Source organism: Acinonyx jubatus, chromosome E4 (genome assembly GCF_027475565.1).
Source record: "Acinonyx jubatus isolate Ajub_Pintada_27869175 chromosome E4, VMU_Ajub_asm_v1.0, whole genome shotgun sequence".
Taxonomy (NCBI): Eukaryota; Metazoa; Chordata; class Mammalia; order Carnivora; family Felidae; genus Acinonyx; species Acinonyx jubatus.
Window position 1 is genome coordinate 36,835,985 of NC_069395.1, and position 19,191 is coordinate 36,855,175.

Here is a 19,191-nt window from a genome sequence, read left to right on the forward strand (position 1 = left end):
CTTTATGGTAGAGAGCAGTGGGCAAGGGCAGGAGTATAAAAGTCTGAGAGCTAGAAAGAGAAGTTTGCCTTTTAAATTAAGTCAAATGGGAAGACCTATAAGTTCCTCCTATAGGAAGGATGTAATGGGAATTTTTAATTTTAGGAAGATTATCTTGGTAGTATTGCATAGGCTAAGTTGGAATCTTTATAGCTGCTAAAATACTAAGCACGTGAGTGATAAAGTAAATGGTAAAAGGAGTTTTGGGTAGGGTCAGGTATTAATTGTAGGAGTGGCCAGCAAGTGATAAATCCAAAGAACATTGCCAAATAGAAATTAATGTATCTATTTGAAACCGTGTAAGAGTGTTGGGAGGAGTGGTGACATGTGGGGTTATGCTTTGACTTGTTTTAGTTGGAGGTAGGTACGTGGGGACAAGGAATCCAGGAAGGAAGAAACTTAAAAAAGTGCTTTTTGAAGCTAGAAATTTCCCCATCTGTGGATATTTTCATGCATAAGTGGGTGACCTCCTTTCATTACAGATATTGGATGGAGTTTTCAGCATTGGATGAAAGGTTTAACTTGGTGACCTTTCCTAATTCTTTCAAGTCAGAGATAGTATGAATCTGCTACTGACAAAAATGGGAAAGATGTGAAGACTGATTTAACAGGGAAAGGATGCAGTGAAGATTCTGAAGGATCTTCTAAGGATGTCATAGATTCTTCTAGAAGGCTCTTTAGGCCTTTTATTAGTTTAATGACATTATACATTGGATTATTTTAGTTTAGAGTAATGTGTTATTTTTAAAACAGCAGCATTTCAGTTGGGGCTTTGCTGTAGAAGTATGTTCTCTGTGCTACTACCTAGCTAGCCACAATTACTACACAGTTTTAGATTGCTAGATACATTCTAGTTGTCCTTTCCTTAAGTTAAATCTCTACCAAAGTTTCTTGAGTTTAAAAGAGAACAGGAAAATCAATAACTTAAAGGAATCCTGTATATTTAAAAAATTTTGACCCTGTTTCTCCTTGTCTTCCCTTTCTTCCACTGCTTCCCTTCTGTCATACACAGACTTTCTAATTCATGCAGTTTCAATCCCCCTCCCTACATTTTTCAACTGAAGCTGCTGCTTAAAGGCTAACACTGGTGCTAGTGACCGAATTCCACAGCTCTCACTCCTTTCCCTGGCCTTTTTCTGAGCCCTTGACATAGATGACAGCCTCTCTTTCTCCCTTTAACTTCTGAGAGGTGATGTTGTCTTTTATAACTATTATGTTCCCATCTCAGCTGTAATTTCCTTTCTGTACATAAATATAAGCATTCTCCCAAGTTTTTATCCTCATTCATTTCTCTTCTCTTTGGAGACAGCATACAAGCTCATCACTTCAATATATTAAAATTACATCATATGTACATGTAAATGACACAAACTCAACCACAGATACTCAGCCAAATGAAAAAGAATGTTTAATAATAGCAAGTAGAGTAATGCTGGCAGTCCTGCCTGGACTCCATTTATCAAGCATCTCCCCCAGAGTGAGCAGTTAGGAGGTGGAACTGTGAATCCACTGTTTCTTGAGTCAGCTTCAGCTTCCATGTGCCTCCTGTGTGAGCAGTTTCCTTGACTTGAAATTCTAGTATTTATGTATGTATTCATGTTGTTCATTCGTTACTACCCTAAATTTCAACCAAAGGCTTCATCTAGGATTCACTGAAAAACTAATGGTCCGTTTCAGTGCTGGAGGAATACTTGGCCATGTGGACTTACTGAGAGATTGTGTGCCTGTCTCCATTACCACCTTTAAGAATATTTCAAGAGTAATTTGGAATTAAAAGTAAAAATCTTTCTTCAATTCATGGGCTGATTCTAGAACCTTCATCTAAGTAAGCTATGGCTCCATTGTTTTCCCTCAAACTTTTTCCATACCCTTAAAAACTGTGTTTACATGGATGAACCTGTTTTAGCCTCAAGTGGATCCTGAGCTCCACCTGAATGTCCTGCTTAATGACCTCATTGTCAGTGAATCCCCAGTCACTGTCACCATCTTAGCCTTGCCTTCCCACACCTCCCTAGTCAGCAATTCAGAACTTCTTAAGTCCTTAACAGCACCACCCTTCTCCCAGCTTTGTGGGCTTAAAGTCTTATTCTGCTTAGAATCTTCTTTCTCTCCCCTTGTTCCCTCTCCCCCAAGAAACGATTGCTTATTAAATTTAGTGTGAACTCATTAACCTTGATATTTACTGCCCTTCCATAAATGATCCTTACCATATTTTAGTTTAGTTAAATATCACCAACTTTCTAGGATTACTTATTAGTTCTTCCTAATTGTTGATCTGTTGTTGCCTATACATGATATGCCTTCTCCTCATCTTTGCCTTTCAGAAACTTACCCTGTTTTAAACCCACCTCGGTGTCCGGCCCTTCCAACTTTCCTTCTTTTTTGTTCTAGTCATTGTGACTTTTCCCTCTCAGCTTTAAATTCCCCATGTACTCTGAACTTTTAATTTTATTAATAGCTATTTGTGTTTTTCCTGTGTCCTGATTTGCTTATAAGCTGAAAATAAGTTTTCATAGTGCGTGTTACTGCTCTTTTATTTTTTGTTCCCTTCTCATTAATGGTACCTTTTCTCCCAGTTTCTGCCTTTCAGGTTTAACAAACATCAGTTAATCAACTTCAACTTCAGTTGGCTCAGGCATTGTGCTAGAGGTTTTTAACATATGTTCTAAACGTAGCTTTACAAAAATTTTACATTTATCCTAAATTTAATCTTCAGAACACTTGTAATGTAGTATTACAGGAGATCTTCAGTATCCAATGTTCATTAATCTAAAGGATTCATGGATAAGCAAATTTGCCAAACAAGAGAATATTCACTGATGAACTAAGCACTTCTAAAATTAGGCTCTGCTCACCAGCTATCCCTCATTAACTCTGGCTGTTATCTTTCCCATCCATCACATCAGCATCCTTCTCTATTACTTCCTTGCTAATCTAATGCAAATACAGCACAAACCAAAATGAAATTATAAACCTTGCAAAAGATGCAAAACTTCATAAAAGTCTATGAAAGTACAAGAGAATGGCTTTAATCACTTGCAAAATTGTTGACAGATGGGTATTTAGCAGAGTTAACAATTGAAAAAAGGTTGATGACTCATACGCATTTCAAAGAACAATTTGGGTAGCAAAGAATTAAGGGAGGCCCTTGAAAAAATTGTTGGAAGTTTTCAAAACAGAATTACCTATTATATGCTCATGTTACAAATTTCAAAGCTGGTGAATGTTGTGCCATTATACTATTATATGCCAAAAATAAAAAAATAAATAAAAGCGTATGAGTGAAATCATTAACTATTTAAAAAATAATTTTCATAAGTTTTAGTTTCATATTTCAGATTAAGTTGTAGTCAACCCTTTATTTTTTTTTACACCATTTATTCTGAAATACCTGGACCTTTTAAAAAGGTTCTAGAACAATTATCCTTGAGTACCAAGGACCTCTTTTATCTACCTTTCACAGCCCAGGTGGCATCAGATTGCCACCTCAAATATTAGCTCCTATTCCATTCTTGTTAGCCCTCTTTTGGGGGAACATATGTTTAAAATTTTGAATTTTTCTTTTGTTGTCTCCTTTTGCTTTTCCATTCCTTTCTTCCTTCTTTCGTTTTTACGCTTTTAAACTTTGGTTCACTCTTATTACTGCTTCTTTATGCTATAGCCCCCTCTTTTTCTTGACCTTTTTGCTGTTCTTTTGTTTCATTGCCAGTATCCTAACCTTGAGGCTTATCCACTGTCTGGCCTTGCCTTGCTATCTCTTTTAATCTCATCACCTGGTATTCAGTGCTGTCTGGTTTAGGTTTGTCCCTCCTTTATTCAGTCTTTTTTTAAACTTTTTTCCTTTCTTCTCTAATAATTTTTTTCTAATTTAAATTTTTTCTTTTAGTCTTTCTTCTGAATGCTTGCTTTTTATACATCTTCCTCATGGTGAGAAAGTAGATGTACCCAGAACCTCTTTGTACTGTAGAAACTCTTATTGCTAAGACCTTGAGTGAGATAAGACCTAAACACTTGTTCTCAAAGAAAGCATTTCTTTCTGTTTTGCTATCCATCCATGTATTACAGCCTATCCATCCATGTATTACACCAGGACAATTTATCTGGTAGTTTCTTCTGCAAACCTCTGTAGGCTGGTGTACTTATTTCTGTCCCTCCTTCTTCTGCCAGAAGTCCTTGTACTAATCAGTGAGTATACACTAATGAAATTTGATTAGGTGTTTAATGTTGTAATTTTGTCATAATAAAAATCCTAAACTTGGATTTTTTTTTTTAAACAAAAATATTGGGAGAAATGTGGGGAGGTCTTGGGGGAAAAATCTGTTCTTATAGTGTGTCACTCTCTGCTTCAGAAATTAAAAGAAATATTTTAGGAGTTAGGCCTCGTCTCTAGTTCTATATTCATTTGTAACACTGGTTTTGGTGGAGCAAGGTTAGGTTTATTCTAAATATGAAGAGAAAAAATTTTAAAGAGAGTCACAGATCTTCTCTAAAGAAGATTAATTCTCTTAAATGTTTAAAACCAAGCTAAAATTAACATTTGCCATGTGTGGTAGGAACATTGTAGTTGGAAAATGGGTGACTAATAGATTTTCTCAGTTTTAATGCCTCTGACTAGAGTATAAATGTGAATGTTGTTCATGCTCCCAAATTGGTACATTTCACTTTCATTATCTTTTTGTGTGGGTAAAAAGGTAACTCAGAATATATTTTTTTAATCCTTATAAAAACAGAATCTACGTAAATCAGAGTTTCAGTAATCTCATGTCTGTGATTTGGTGAAAAGTTAAAAAAAAAAATAAGCACTTTGGAAAAATGTCTGTCTTCATATCCTCATTAGGAAACTTCTCTTTAATTTTGTAGTCAAATCAGAAAATTAATGCCCGTTGGACCACAGAGGAGCAGCTTCTAGCAGTGCAAGGTATATTAAAGATAAGCAGTTATTGTTGTTAACTATTTAACCTGTCATGAAAGGTGACGACCATAGTTCTTCCCTTTCTTTAGAAATGGATCAAGAAAGAGCTCTTGTGTTTACCACAAAGTCCTGATAATCAGGAATTCTGTTTTGTTCTTGTGGATGTGACTTACTGAGCCTATATGCATTTTGGGTCCTGTACAGCGTGTAACACATTCTCAGCCTTAACCATGATGGTGATGACAAGCTCAAACAAGTCATATGGTTTCTCTGTGCCTTTGCTTCTGTGTTCCTGCAGTTGGGTTCATTCTTTATATTAGTCATTGATAATTCATCATTAAGAGCATAAACTATTATGTTTCTGGTTTTTCTAATTACTCTGTATAATAGTGTTTCTCTTGATAAATGTCAGGTACTGAAAATATTAGTGATACACTTTCAACGTATTGTAACTTGAGATATGTGACACTGAATGATTAGAAACCCAATTTTAAAAAAATACATATATATGTAAAACAAAAGAGAGAGTTAAGAGATGCTTTTAAAAATATACATAAAGCATTTTAAATGCACTATTTATAAGAATGCTTTGTTGAATTATATGACAGAAACTTTTTGTATTATGAATGCCTGTCGGCAAATTGGAAGCATTATAAACTTGGATTTTCCCATGTTTGAATTAAGGAAGGGCAAACTGTATATTTTTTATTCAGTGTTGTAGCTGTGTGTTGTTTTTTTTTTTTTTCTTTTCCCTTCAAGATAACCTGTCTGCAGGACTGATTGTGTAATTGTAAGTTTGGTCTATAATTTCGTTTTCCTGGCTGAGCCCTCTTTGTGTTGAGCGCTAATAGCTGCTAGGTCAGTAGCTACTAGCAATTTTTTTTTTTTATCTAAGAAAGTTGGGCCCCCGTGAAACATATAAGTACTTTAAAAAATATTTCTAGGTATTCAAGCATAGAGAACATATTTAACTCAAAAATGATCTGCAGGTATCATTTGGATATGAGAATAATGTAATTAAAAACTGATTAATAGACAACTCTGCAGTTTGGATTAGAGTGAGTAAGAATTACCTGGCCACTGTGATTAGAAACTGTCACAGGACGGTGCCAACACGGTGATGTCATCCTTCTCTTTGGCCTATACAGCACAAAATAGTCATTTCATAAACAGAATGCTTGATCCTACGGAGGCAGGGTACTGGACGTGCATTGAGCACATCTATAATTGTGGAACTAAGTTTCCGAATGAGTCAGAACAAAGCTTAATTAGTTTATAATGTTCAGTAGTAGCCAGTTTTAAATTAGAAACTATTTAAAATTCAGATTAAAAAATTAGCAGGAGCACCTGGCTAGCCCATTTGGTAGGTTATGTGACTCTTGATCTCACAGTCATGAGTTCAAACCCCATGTTGGGCGTAGAGCTTACTTTAAAAAAAAATTTTTTTTTCCCCAGAGGCTGCTTCATACTGATTTGGGTCTGTGACTTAATAGCTCTAACATAGTTATTTGAGGAGGCATTGCTTTTATTGATGTAAAGCCTGTGTTCTCTGTCCGTCCTTGTGTGTGTGCGTGTGTGTGTGTGTGTGTGCGCGCGTGCGTGTGCGTGCGTGTGTGTGTATAAAGCCTGGAGAATTTAACCCTGATTTCCAGTATTTCAGTTGCTTAAAGGTTAGTATATTAATCCTGTACTCTAGTATAAGAAAATTATCCCAGTAAAGGATTTTCTGAAGAGACTTACTTGGGAAAATCTGGGCTGATGTTTCCAAAGCATTCAGGATTTGATACTGTTCTGCAGCACTGTTTTTAAGTGGTAGAGACCATTGAGTCTTATAGCTGGGCTGGATGTGATGCAGAGCTGCATTCAAGGAGAGGGACAATGGCAAGGTTTACATTTATAGTTTAAGCTATATATTTATGTGGACATTATCTCAGCTTATATATATTAAAAGAATAGTTATGAATATAATCAAACATTTCCCCTCTGCTGAGATATATTCAGTATTGTATTCTTATGCCCATTTAAAAAGTAATCCTTAAATAAATCATACTGATGTAGCAATTTGTACAGAAATATGCATGTCTTAGGATTTTGAAGGTACTCTCTTAATATGTTAATGTCATCGTTTTATTTATTTTAACTGTGGAATTTTTGTTTCTCTTTGGGTTTGTTAAGGGTTTTTTTGTTTTTGTTTTTTTTCATTTTGGGTGGTTTTTGTTTCATAAAATAAAATAATATACAGCTATTTGTGTCCAAAATAGTTATTTTAGGGAAAATTAAAAAGTGCCTTTTTTGCTAATGAGCCCACACGTTTATAAAATTCTTAGAAGTATGTCTTATAAACAGTGCAATCACATAGTAATGTCACCTGAACCTGAGTCTCAGTGTAGGTAAGGTACATAACTGCAGTTTTTTTTTTAACTTTAGAGTTTGCTATTCAGAAGTACCTGTCTTAGCGGGCAGTTGTTTGGGGTTTTTTTCTCTTTAATCTTTATTTGTGATAAACCTTTAGATGATATTATTCTTATGACTGTTTCAGTTTCACAAAGTAAATCATTTATATTTTGATATTAATAGTTTATAAGCACTTTATTTTTAAGACATTCTGTGTGTATATTCTGATTGGATACTCATTTGTTAAATGCTTTTTTAAATCTTGCTCATAGTTGACTATTAGAGTGACTTGGAAAGAGAAATTTGTAAATTCTAGTGTCATTTAGTGAGATTTATAATTCTATTAAATAAACTTTTTTGTTGTAACTCTTTTAAAACCACATAAATATAGGGGCGCCTGGGTGGCTCAGTCGGTAAAGCGTCCGACTTCAGCCAGGTCACGATCTCGAGGTCCGTGAGTTCGAGCCCCGCGTCGGGCTCTGGGCTGATGGCTCAGAGCCTGGAGCCCACTTCCGATTCTGTGTCTCCCTCTCTCTCTGCCCCTCCCCCGTTCATGCTCTGTCTCTCTCTGTCTCAAAAATAAATAAACATTAAAAAATAAAAAAATTAAAAAAAAACCCACATAAATATATTAAGATCATTTCCTAGGGCTTAAACGTATATTTCCCACTTTTTTCTTTTTACCATATACTCATATTGTTGTTAACTAAATACTACCATTTAAATAATAAATATTTAAATAAATAATAAACTATTTTTCCTTCTTTCTCCCTTATTTGGAAGGGGGGAAGTCATGCTCAGACCAAACAAGAATATCTGTTTATACTTGTGTAATCTATCACTTTACTAAATGTTAATTTTAGTTCTAGCTATGTTAAAACTTGAGTAACATTCTTCAAGAGTCCACAGGTAGGATATTATAAACGCCAACTAATTTAAACCTCTAAAAGTACTTGCTTAGAATGGTATTTCTACATTTTCTGTAATCTGTTCCAGCCTTATGTGTCTGTGTTTTCTTACTATAACAAATTAGTTAACAGTGAAATGAATTATAGTCTTCACAGTTTGTGTTAATGGAAAATCTCTGTTTATGGCTTGTGTCATCTACATATAAATATTTTTTCTAATCTATAGTGCTTTTAGAATTATCCTAAAATCAATCTTGATATTCATATGATAAACATTTCATAACAAGAATTAAGAAAGGAATTAGATTCTCGGTGTATTTTTTTTCATGTAAAATGGAACAATTATTAGCTGTTTTCAAAAAATAATACGTTTAAATGATAGTACAAACCATTGACTCTTTAAAGTGTGTAGAGGCAGAGCATGGTATTCAATATTTATTTTAGACCTTCTCTTAACTGTGTTAATCATTAGTGCTAAAAAATAATACATCCCCTACCTAAAATATTAGTGCTATTTTAAGGTAAACGACAAGAAATTTTTCGAGTTTTATCAAGATGTCAACTTCAATTTTTAGTTGTTTTTTTCCATATTGCCTGCCTTCTCTTCTAAAACAGGAAACGACAAAACTGTTCAAGTCAGTTATGCTTTTACACTTAAATGTTACCTTCTCTTCCTGTAGTTTGTATGTTTCATTTGTTTTTAGGAGAAATGAAGTAGCAAGTCTAGAAATTGTCTTTCTAATTTTATCTCATACGTTTTTTAAAAGCTAGAATGGTTCCTAAAGGAGGGGAAAACAGATTCGGCACTTGATTAAAACATAGGGATTGTAACCCAGTACATGAATGATCAAAAGGAAATGGAAATAGGTGATTCATATTTTTCCATCTAAAAAACACCTGTTCGCTTTAGAGAGTTTCTTCTATCATAAGGTATCATAAGAATGGAGACCCAAAAGTATCAGCCCTCTGATGCATGCACTTCAAATAATTGATTCAAAATCTCCAGCATTTTTGTGATAGAATTTAACTTATAACAGGGAAGATTGGAACACAAGACTCAGAAGAGAAAGGGTAGACATTAGAAAGAGAATATATGATTTTGACTTTTAGCCCTCACCTGCATGGCACCATTCACTGTCCTACTGCTATTGATATCTTTTTTTTTTTTTCACCTTAATATGAATTCTTGAAGAGATTTGCAGGAGATAGAAGTGCATGTTCCCAAATGGTTTGAGTTTAAAATTAATCTTTTTTTTGATAGGAAAGAGCTGTATCCCTGGAGTTTCTGGATGTCACTATGTTCTTATTTCAAAATGGATTTCCTGGTTATACTAAGTATATGCTCACTTTAAGAAATTTTGTTACAAGAAGCAGGAAACAATATCCTGCCTCCCCTAAATTTTACTACCCAGAAGCAGCTTGCCACTGTAATGTTTTGATTTATTTTTTTGTAGTCCAGAATCAGATTTTAAAAAATAACTTTTTAAACGTACCAAATGCGGTCTCGGGATATCCCTTCTGTCTCAGGAAGAAAAAGTCTGTAATTTCATGTCCAAAGCTGGGAAACACCATGCTACAAATGCTTCTGAAGTTACAATCTTACTAGCCAAATTAAAAAATATATACGAATATGGTTTTTGGGGGGTGGAATGAAGAATACTGTTTGGAAAATGTGGGCTTTTATAAAATGTAATATCAGTCATATTTTTATATTAATTCCCAAACAGAACTTTAAAAGTGTATGTTAAAGATTCTAAAGTATCATTTGCCAGCATAGGAAGCCAAGTTGTTCACTGTAACTTTCAAATGAACTTTCGAAATCTGACTGAAAATGCTTTTCTTTGTCTTCCTGGGAATTTTACAATTTACATCTTCCAGGATTTTCTAAAATTTCATTCTAGTAACCTTTAAAAACTGACTTTTTGCCCTAAAGGTGAGAAGTTTAATTTAAAACCATGGTTCAGATGGACCTAATAAGCCTTTTTCATCTATAGAAAGAGAGAGATTTAATCATTGTGTTTAATTCCCTTGCTGATAAATCAATCAGATGGCCTTGCCTATTATAAATTATGAAAAAAGAATGGACCACCCTTCTTCAAGGTACAAATTGGCACAACAGTAGCTCTGATGTCCTGTGTTGTTAAAGTTAGTTCCTCTGCTTTGACTGCCCCTGCTAGGTTTTCCTCCAGAAGGCTAGCTGGGGATTCTTTTGAAGGAGCTGCCCCATTAAGTCTTCAGTTGGTGTTTCACTAGAGTTTACCTAGTTAATCAGCTACGGTATAAACTTAAGAATTCCACCTTCTAACCAAAATAGGCTGTTGAGCCGGCATCATGGGGAGTGTAAAGGTGATAAAGAAGTTAGCTATATGTGACTCTTGTTTGGGGAAGAAAAATCAATTCTATTTCCTGAACACTTTCTGTGTACTTATATTTCATTGGACAGTACTTCCTAACCTTTCTCACATCATGGCATACAAAAAAAAAATACAAAATTTGTCACAACACACTGGGGAAAACAGATGAGACTACTGTTGTCCAGAAGGGACTGCCAAAGAGCTCTGGCTGTTCCAGAACCTGCCCAGCTGTCCTGCAGGCTGAGGGGATTAATATCCCTGAAGGCCCACTTGTTCTCCGGACATGAGTGGGATCCTCAACCAGACTCCAGAGGTCTGATCTGAGCCTTAAAATTTTGCAAAGTAGTTTATATAAGACTGGCATCCATGAGTTAATAATAAACATACCTGGGTGACTCAGAACCTAGGTGACTTGGAAAAGGTCCTTGATATCCAGAGTATCTGGGAAAACTAAGGCTCCTATAGGAAGTAGTTTTGCTTTGAGGGGTCTGTAACTCTGGAAGTGCGACAATGTTGGTGACACGGTGAAGTCCATTGAGCAAGAGCAAATGGGAAATCAAAAATGGGGACAGCTATAAAATGGAATCAGACATGGGGACAACTTACTGGTAGATTTTGGAATATATTTTGCTAAAGAAATAGGTGTTCTGAGTGTTATAATATCTTCATACTTGGACTCAGTTAATTTTAATGTAACTTCTTGCTAGAATACAGAAGAACTAGTCTTAGATTTATTTGAAGTTTTCATTTCTAAACTCATGTATTCAGTAGATTTGGTTATTTCTAAAATGTAAACTAAATATCCCTTGAAAATTAGTACATCGATAGACAACTGTGTCTGATTTCTAAAGAGTAGTTATTTTCAAGTGCAGCAATCTCAAATAATTTGTTATTTTCAAAGTATAAGTAATAGAGAAGTACTTGAATATATAGAAGTAATTTCTAATATTAAATAACCTTGGATTTCTATTGCCAAATAAGCCCTCAGTGGAACCTAGTCACCATTAGAATTTATACTCAACTACAGAGTTTAAACTGGACATTAGCTCATGGATTTAAAGAGAATTTATATTGCTAAATGCTGTAAAGAACGTCAAGTGTCATAATTTATTATCATGCATATGTCTTCGCCTTTGAGAACAGAGGAAATGAGCATAGTTTATAAACCCAGAACTCTATATTAAAAATCACGATAGCTTAATAATCTCAAACTTCTTGCCCAGAATGCCCTTTAAGATAAAGGAACGCACCATGGAGTCAAGCCTAGCTAGTTGAATGTAAGCAGGAGATACTCATTCCCAAGTTCTCCATATAAAAGAAGGGCAGAAATTAAAAGCAAGAATTTTGTCATATCATGATGCTGCTTTAAGAAGATAATTGGGGAGATGATACCAATAGGTACCACTAAGAACATACCTAGCGTTTTTCCTGGGGTGTTAACATATCCTCATATTATTCTCTCATTTGTGATTGTGTACATGTTGAATTTATTTAAAGCCCCATGATTCTGGTTGCTTAGGTTAAATTACGGACTTTAATATCATAAGTATCATTTTTTCCTCCTTTCTCATGTCTAATTAATGAGTTACTGTTTCTGTATTTTAAACAGTAGTTATCAAATTGTAAAATCAAAATTTTTGACAGCTTTTATCTTTTGAGCTAAGTGCATCTCTTTCTAGAATGAGTCAGTGAACCTCCTTTTACAATTCCCTTAAGAGCAATTTATTACCCATCTGATTACAGAAAGTCATTTCAAATTCTGTAGTATAATTGACTATCTCAAGTTCATAAATCAAATGTAATCTTTTGTTATAGTAAAACTTCCATAGTGAAAAGTTAAGTTCTCAAATAACTAAATGTGCAGTCCTTCCTAAATTTACAGTAGTGACGATAAGCCCAACAAGCCCTCTCTGCAGTACCGCTGGGACTCCTCCACATGCACAGCCTTTGCAACTGTTAGAGGAGTTGAAATCCAGCTACCTCCAAAAAATAGCTTCCCTTGTTTTTGTCCGTCACACTGTGATGATTCTTTTTTGTGTGTGTTTAAATTCTTATTTCTATACGTTGGTACCCTGGTGAGATTAGGCAAGTAATCATAGTGAAGCTGATATTAAAACCAAATTATGACGCTTTTCTTAATGGGGGAACTCTAAGACTACTCACTCAGTCCATTGAGGGGATAAAAGAGATGGCTTATTCCCATCCAGTTTTGTTTACAAACGGTGTTGCTCAAATTTAGGTGACTGGCTACTAGGGAAATAAATGAATGTGGAATTGAGGATGGAACAAAGAATTCAATGCTTTACAATAAATGGACTGTATTTGAGAGTTCAAGAAAGGATTGGAGAAAATAACTGAGTATGTAAAAAATGGTAAGTTCCTGATTGTTCAGTTGAAGGCAAGTGGCTGGCTCGATGAAATGACGTAATTGATAGTTTTCATCTGTGACCCTGATATCTTAGTCTCTATCTCAGAATTGAGAAATGAGCAGAGTTTATGAGAAAGGATTTTCATTGCTGGTATCTTTTGTGTGTGCATGATGTGTAGTACACACAGCTCTCCTTATTGATCCTTCACAGGTGTATTATTTACTTTGCCTTCCAGGTGTCCGCAAATATGGTAAAGATTTTCAAGCTATTGCAGATGTAATTGGCAACAAGACTGTTGGCCAAGTGAAGAACTTCTTTGTAAACTACAGGCGTCGGTTTAACTTAGAGGAGGTATTGCAGGAGTGGGAAGCAGAACAAGGAACCCAGGCTTCTAATGGTGATGCTTCTGCTTTAGGGGAGGAGACAAAAAGTGCTTCTAATGTGCCATCAGGGAAGAGCACTGATGAAGAAGAGGAGGTGTGTTTGTGTATGGAATTTGAGCTCATATGAGTTGAGGAATCATTTTGTGTGGTGTTCTGTAAGGTTAATTTGTCAGAGGACTAGCTAAACGAGCATGAAAGGTTGACAATACACTTACTCAGTGGTGCCTCCCTCGTGACTCTTAAGTCCTAATGACATGCTAAGTTCTGATCCCAGAAGAATGGAGAGTGTATTGTTCTTTCATAGTCTTATTTTTATTTCCAGTGTTAAGCTGTTTACTAATAAAGATGCCTGTTTGGTAGCTTCGTTGCTTTTTCGGTTTTTGGTTTTTGTTTTGTTTTGTTTAAAATAAAAGAAGCTTGTGCTTCCAAAAAACACTGGTGTTACGTTTTTGTTTTGTTTTGATTTGTTTTGTTTTTCCTGTGACAGCCCAAACTATGTTGTATTAAGTTCATTAGGAACTATCATCTCATACATGTATTTTTGTTTCCTCACCTCTAGGCACAGACCCCACAGGCTCCTCGGACTCTGGGTCCATCACCTCCTGCCCCATCATCCACTCCAACACCAACAGCCCCCATTGCCACTCTGAACCAGCCTCCACCACTTCTTCGTCCAACACTGCCTGCTGCCCCTGCTCTTCACCGGCAGCCTCCTCCACTCCAGCAGCAGGCTCGGTTCATCCAGCCCCGGCCAACTTTAAATCAGCCTCCACCACCTCTCATTCGCCCTGCTAATTCTATGCCACCCCGTCTAAACCCAAGACCAGTGTTGTCCACGGTCGGTGGTCAACAGCCACCGTCACTTATCGGAATTCAGACAGATTCACAGTCCTCACTGCACTAGAGTTAAATTGGACAGAGCTACAGTAACTTTTCACCCTACCGTTATACCAGTGCTCATCAGACTGATGCAAAAGAGGACAGAATAATCCTTCCTAGATACTGAGGCTGCGAACTAGTTCTGTGGCAGTGGGCTAGCATAAGTGGATGTCTAAGAAATTTTTTAGTTCATGCAACTGAACTAAATGTTATATGATAAAAAGCCTACGGTTAGCCTCCTTTGTAGAGTATACGTTCAGTGACATGATCTCATTAAAAGAAAAAAAAGATTAAGTATTCTATATACCAAGGTTTTCTTGTTTTATTTTTACTGTATTTATTTTATTGAGATTCTTTATATTTCTGCCTCTTCATAGTCAAGGCTCTTAGTACAGGAATATTGACTTAGGAATTGTGAAAACTCCTTAAGTTTCTTAAGGATGTTTGACTTTTTTCTTTCTTCTTTAATTTAATTTTTAACAACATTTTCCTATGTTAGGAGTGCAAGAATAAATAGCCTGCATTTCAGATTTTGACATATGTTCATTTAATGCATATTTAAGAAATTATAGTGCATATCCCTTTTTTCAAAAACTCTTGCTTTTTTTTCCAAAGGAATTTTAATATATTCCTTTAAAAGAAAGCAATTTAATCAATTGCAAAGCAATTATATGAAACCACAAAGAATGTACTGAACCTACTAACCCTTTAACATACACTTCAGGGTCCTAGTACAAAGTCCTTGCTTAAAGGTCATTGACCCATCATCTATCAGTAATAAGAGGATTGGAATAATAATTTTACGTACAAATGAGGACTTAATTTGTTGAAGTACGGTGTCTTTAAGTTCCTTGAAGATGGAGTTAATTTTGACTTTTTTTTTTTTTTTAATGTTTCTAAATGCTATCTGCTTTTAACTAGTTGCCTATATTCGGGGACGTTAGAAGAGAATTATATTTTGTCAGTAACGTGGAGATAGTGGTTATGGAAGCATTTATTTACAGTACCCTTTTTGTGTTTAGGTTCCGACTTAAAATTGCCCTCATACTTATTAATATGGTCTGCATTTAATATAAAGGATGTTTTCTTGATAAATCTCTATTGTACTATTTGGATACATTTGTGTATTCCTTGCAGCCGACCTGTGCTTGTGGGTTTGGTTTAGGGTTAAATCATCAACATTATTTCATAAAATAAATTTAAGAATTTGTTCTGTGTCATCTAAAGATGTATCAGTATATTGTCACAATTGTGCTGTTAACTTAAAATGCTGAGACCCCTTTTTATAAAGAAGCAAAAACATTTCAAGTCTTAATTGAACTCATAAATCATTAAGTACCTACAAAGAATATTTTGCAAGTAATAGTATTTCAACAATGTGTTACTAATATTTTTGATACAGTGATTTCATATTGGAATCATGACTTGTGCAAAGGGACAGATCACTTAGATTACTATCCTAGTGAAACATAAGGCTAAATGTTTGCACATTTACATTCTCATATTTAAAACTACTTGACAACATCTAAGGCCCTAATTTATGTTTTGAGAAGTCATATATTCTCAATATTGGAAAAATAATCCTTACCATTGGCTCTAAAGCCTTAAAAGAGCTGTAGATTTAAATTCATTGTTTAGTTTCAATTTTGAAGTTTTAGATCACTCTTCAGAAGGACCTTAAGTTCTGGCACAAACTTTTTCCAGGGTGTGTCTTTTCTTTCTCATTGGATCATCTTAAATAGTTCCTGCCCCTGGATTGTAACTAGATAAAAATCTGATTTAAAATCCTTAATATTCAAGAATTTATACTTATTTTTACTTTAAAAGCCACGAGGGGAGGGGGGGCAGTTATATATCTTAAAATATCTAAAGCATTTTTCTAAAGATTGTCTTGCATATGTGCATATTATACAGCTCTTATTGTCTTGTCTCTCGTCAGTAGACCTTCAGTATACAGTGTGTGGGACATGTCAGTCACGTTGGTCAGCACCAGCATCTGTCCGGCTGTTAAGTATATTATGATTCATTTAAAAATCTGTTCTATCCCACCCGTGGGCCAAGATGCTGTATCTGAGGGATGTGCTGTGGATTTATTTACGTACACTAGAGCACACAGTAGAAAAATCTGAGCTTCATTAGTAATATGACACATGTATATAGTGAGATGTCTTATTGTGTGCTTTGCATATTTTGTAAATATTTTGCACGCCATTAATTTTCTTTTTTGTTTAAGCAGTGTTTGGCCTGGAAGAGTGATATGCTTGCTGCTTAATCAAAGGATTAAAGAGTTAAAGGTGTCTATGTCTTCTATTTTTATATAATTTCATGCTGTATGAGGAATTTAGGACCTCTTCACTGTGAAATTCTATTGATTTTTATAAAAAAGCAAAATCTAGAAATATTTTAATGACCATTTCATAATGTCAAGGTTATCATTTTTGAAAAATCTACACCCAAGTATTTTTTTTCATTACATAACTAAAAATAAATCACACTATTGATATACCTGGTAATATTAATGAAAAAATATTTTTTATACTTTAATTCCAGTGTAATATGGATGGAGGTAAAGGTAAGTTTTGATCATAACTTTTCCTTAATAATTTTACAATTAAGTGAGTAAAAATGTAGAATAAAGATGAAAGAATATAAAATTCTGTATTAATATAGGCCAGCATTCTTTTTAGGAATAAATGTAAGGAATAAGCAAAAAGTAACAGTCATGATTTAAAAAAAAAATAATATTGCAAGTTTTTTGTTGAAGTACCAAGTTTAGTTGGTAAATATGTTATAGTATTTTAATGTTTCTTCCTGCTATCCAAGTAATATTACATGTTAATAATGGCTGCTCACTTAACACTAGAGTATCAAGGTCTCCTCAAAGCTACTAATAATCCAACTTAGAACTCAGAGCAAGATCTATGTTTCTCTTTGTGTTTCTCCAAAATGATGAATACATCTGGACTAGGAAACATAAGAAAAAGAAATTAACATCTGTTAGTTTTTTAACTTAGGCATTCATTATAGATATCCATAAGAAGATAACCGAATAAGTAAATGCAGAAAGAATCCAATAATCAAGTCTGAGAAACCACGTGATATAAAATGTAAGAAGCGACCTCATTTTCTTGCAGCATTACTGGGAGTACATAACTGCCTTCTAGGACAAAATAGGTCACCTATAACCCCTCCTAACTTCAATCCGTATCATAACTTTACCTCAGTGAAGGAATGTTCTGCAGCAATAAATTTTAGTAGCAATGGAGTTGGGAAGTAAATTACTGAATTGCTCCTGGATGTGTGTTTGTATCAAAAGGCCATGTGGCTTTATTTGCCCTTCCTTTACTTGCAAAAGTCTGGCACACCTAAGGGAGAATGATGAAGACCAGGAATTAGTGTTGGGTTGAGATGTTTTCCAGATTTAAAGTAGACCATTGTTTACTGATAAGGGAATGGGTGTTTACAATGTGGTTAATTGAAACTTGAGAATCCTAAAGTTGGAATTTGGGTGAGCAGAGTCTCTAAGGAAAAGCTGCTGGGAATGCGAACTGGAGAGATCTAGGAGCAGTCTTCACAATATAAATGGCAGAAAGGCTAACCTCCCAGGATGCTTTATATAATGTCTTTTTTCTCTGTTATACAGTCTAATCTTATTTAAATATATGGGGTGCAGTTACCAAAACTAAGGAGGTCCTGAATTAACACCACAACAAAAGTTACTTCTTGAAGCATCTACCTAGCTTACTGCCCAGAACAGCTTTCATGATTGGCAGGATTTGGCTTCAAGAGGCCTCTACTCCCGAGACCATTTTTTTTTCACATGCTGTAGCTTTTCCAAGAGTTTTAAAACAATCGATCGTTGAAGGGCTTGTTGCTTGACTTACATTAAAAAAAAAAAAAATCCTCCCTCTACTGTGATGACTCTTTTCCAACTCTATTGAACAAGTTACTTCACCTCTACAATCCTCAGTTTATTTTTCTTCCCTTCCAAAATCTTACTGAACTGACAGGAAATAACAAAAATCAAAATAACACTTAGCAGTGCTAGAAAGCCAGGGGAGGTACGACCAGCAGATGGAGACAGATTATGACAAAACCTCATAGAATTGAGGAACTTCCCAACTCCATGAAGGCAAAAGTACAGGAAAACATTCTCAGAAGTATCCCATAATAACCTCAGATTAGAGGCACAGATATGGAACAGCCCCCAAAGATTTCCTTCCTGGTATTCATGCCCTTGTGTGTGGGTTGGATGTAGTGACTTGCTTCTGACCAATAAGAAATGGCAAAGGTGATGATGTCACTTCTATGGTTAGGCTAAAAGATTGTGATTTATGTCTTGTTAACAGATGATTGCATTCTCTGGTTGCATTGCCTCCTATGAGAGACTCTGAAGCAGAGAATTCAGCCAAGCTGTGCCCTAATTTCTTACAACAGAAACTGAATTCGTATTGTTTGAAGCTGCTAGGTTTGGGGGCAATACTTGTTATGCAGCAATAGAAAACTAATGAAATAGATGACTATCTCCCATCTTAACAAAAGAAAATTGGAATGACTAATGTCAAAGATTTCAAAGCAAAGAATATTATCAAGGATGGTCATTTAATAATGAAAAGGTGCCCATTCATCAGAGGATCCCTCTTAGAGCTGCAAGAAGAAATAAGCAAATCCTCATTAAAGTCCATGATTTCAATAACCATCTCTCATAAATTGACAACATGAAAACCAAAAATGAGTAAGAATATAGAAGACTTGAACAACACTATCAACATCTTTACCTTTAATTGAAATTCATAGGTCATTCTACCCAGCAACAGAATAAACATGAAATATTTCCAAGATAGACCATGCTCTGTGCCATGAACAAGTGTTAATAAGTGGACAAGGATTCAGATCATCCAGAGAATGTCCTCTAAGTACAATGGAATTATAAATAAGCAACAGAGAGGGCCT

At 35.1% G+C, this 19,191-nt stretch overlaps 1 protein-coding gene across 5 annotated transcripts in view; it reads left to right on the top strand.

Moving 5' to 3' along the window:
- RCOR3 (REST corepressor 3) overlaps window positions 1–16,535 on the top strand; it is a 52,905-nt gene extending 36,370 nt beyond the window's left edge. For 4 of the 5 annotated variants that reach the window (XM_027074494.2, XM_027074495.2, XM_053208983.1 and 1 more), the window contains 3 exons: window positions 4,900–4,957; window positions 13,212–13,453; window positions 13,919–16,535. In XM_027074494.2, the coding sequence (XP_026930295.1) occupies window positions 4,900–4,957; window positions 13,212–13,453; window positions 13,919–14,263 (645 nt within the window). In that variant the 3' untranslated portion in view covers window positions 14,264–16,535. The remainder of the gene's footprint in view (window positions 1–4,899; window positions 4,958–13,211; window positions 13,454–13,918) is intronic. The other variant, XM_027074499.2, reaches the window with a different exon arrangement.
- Window positions 16,536–19,191: the final 2,656 nt, after the last annotated feature.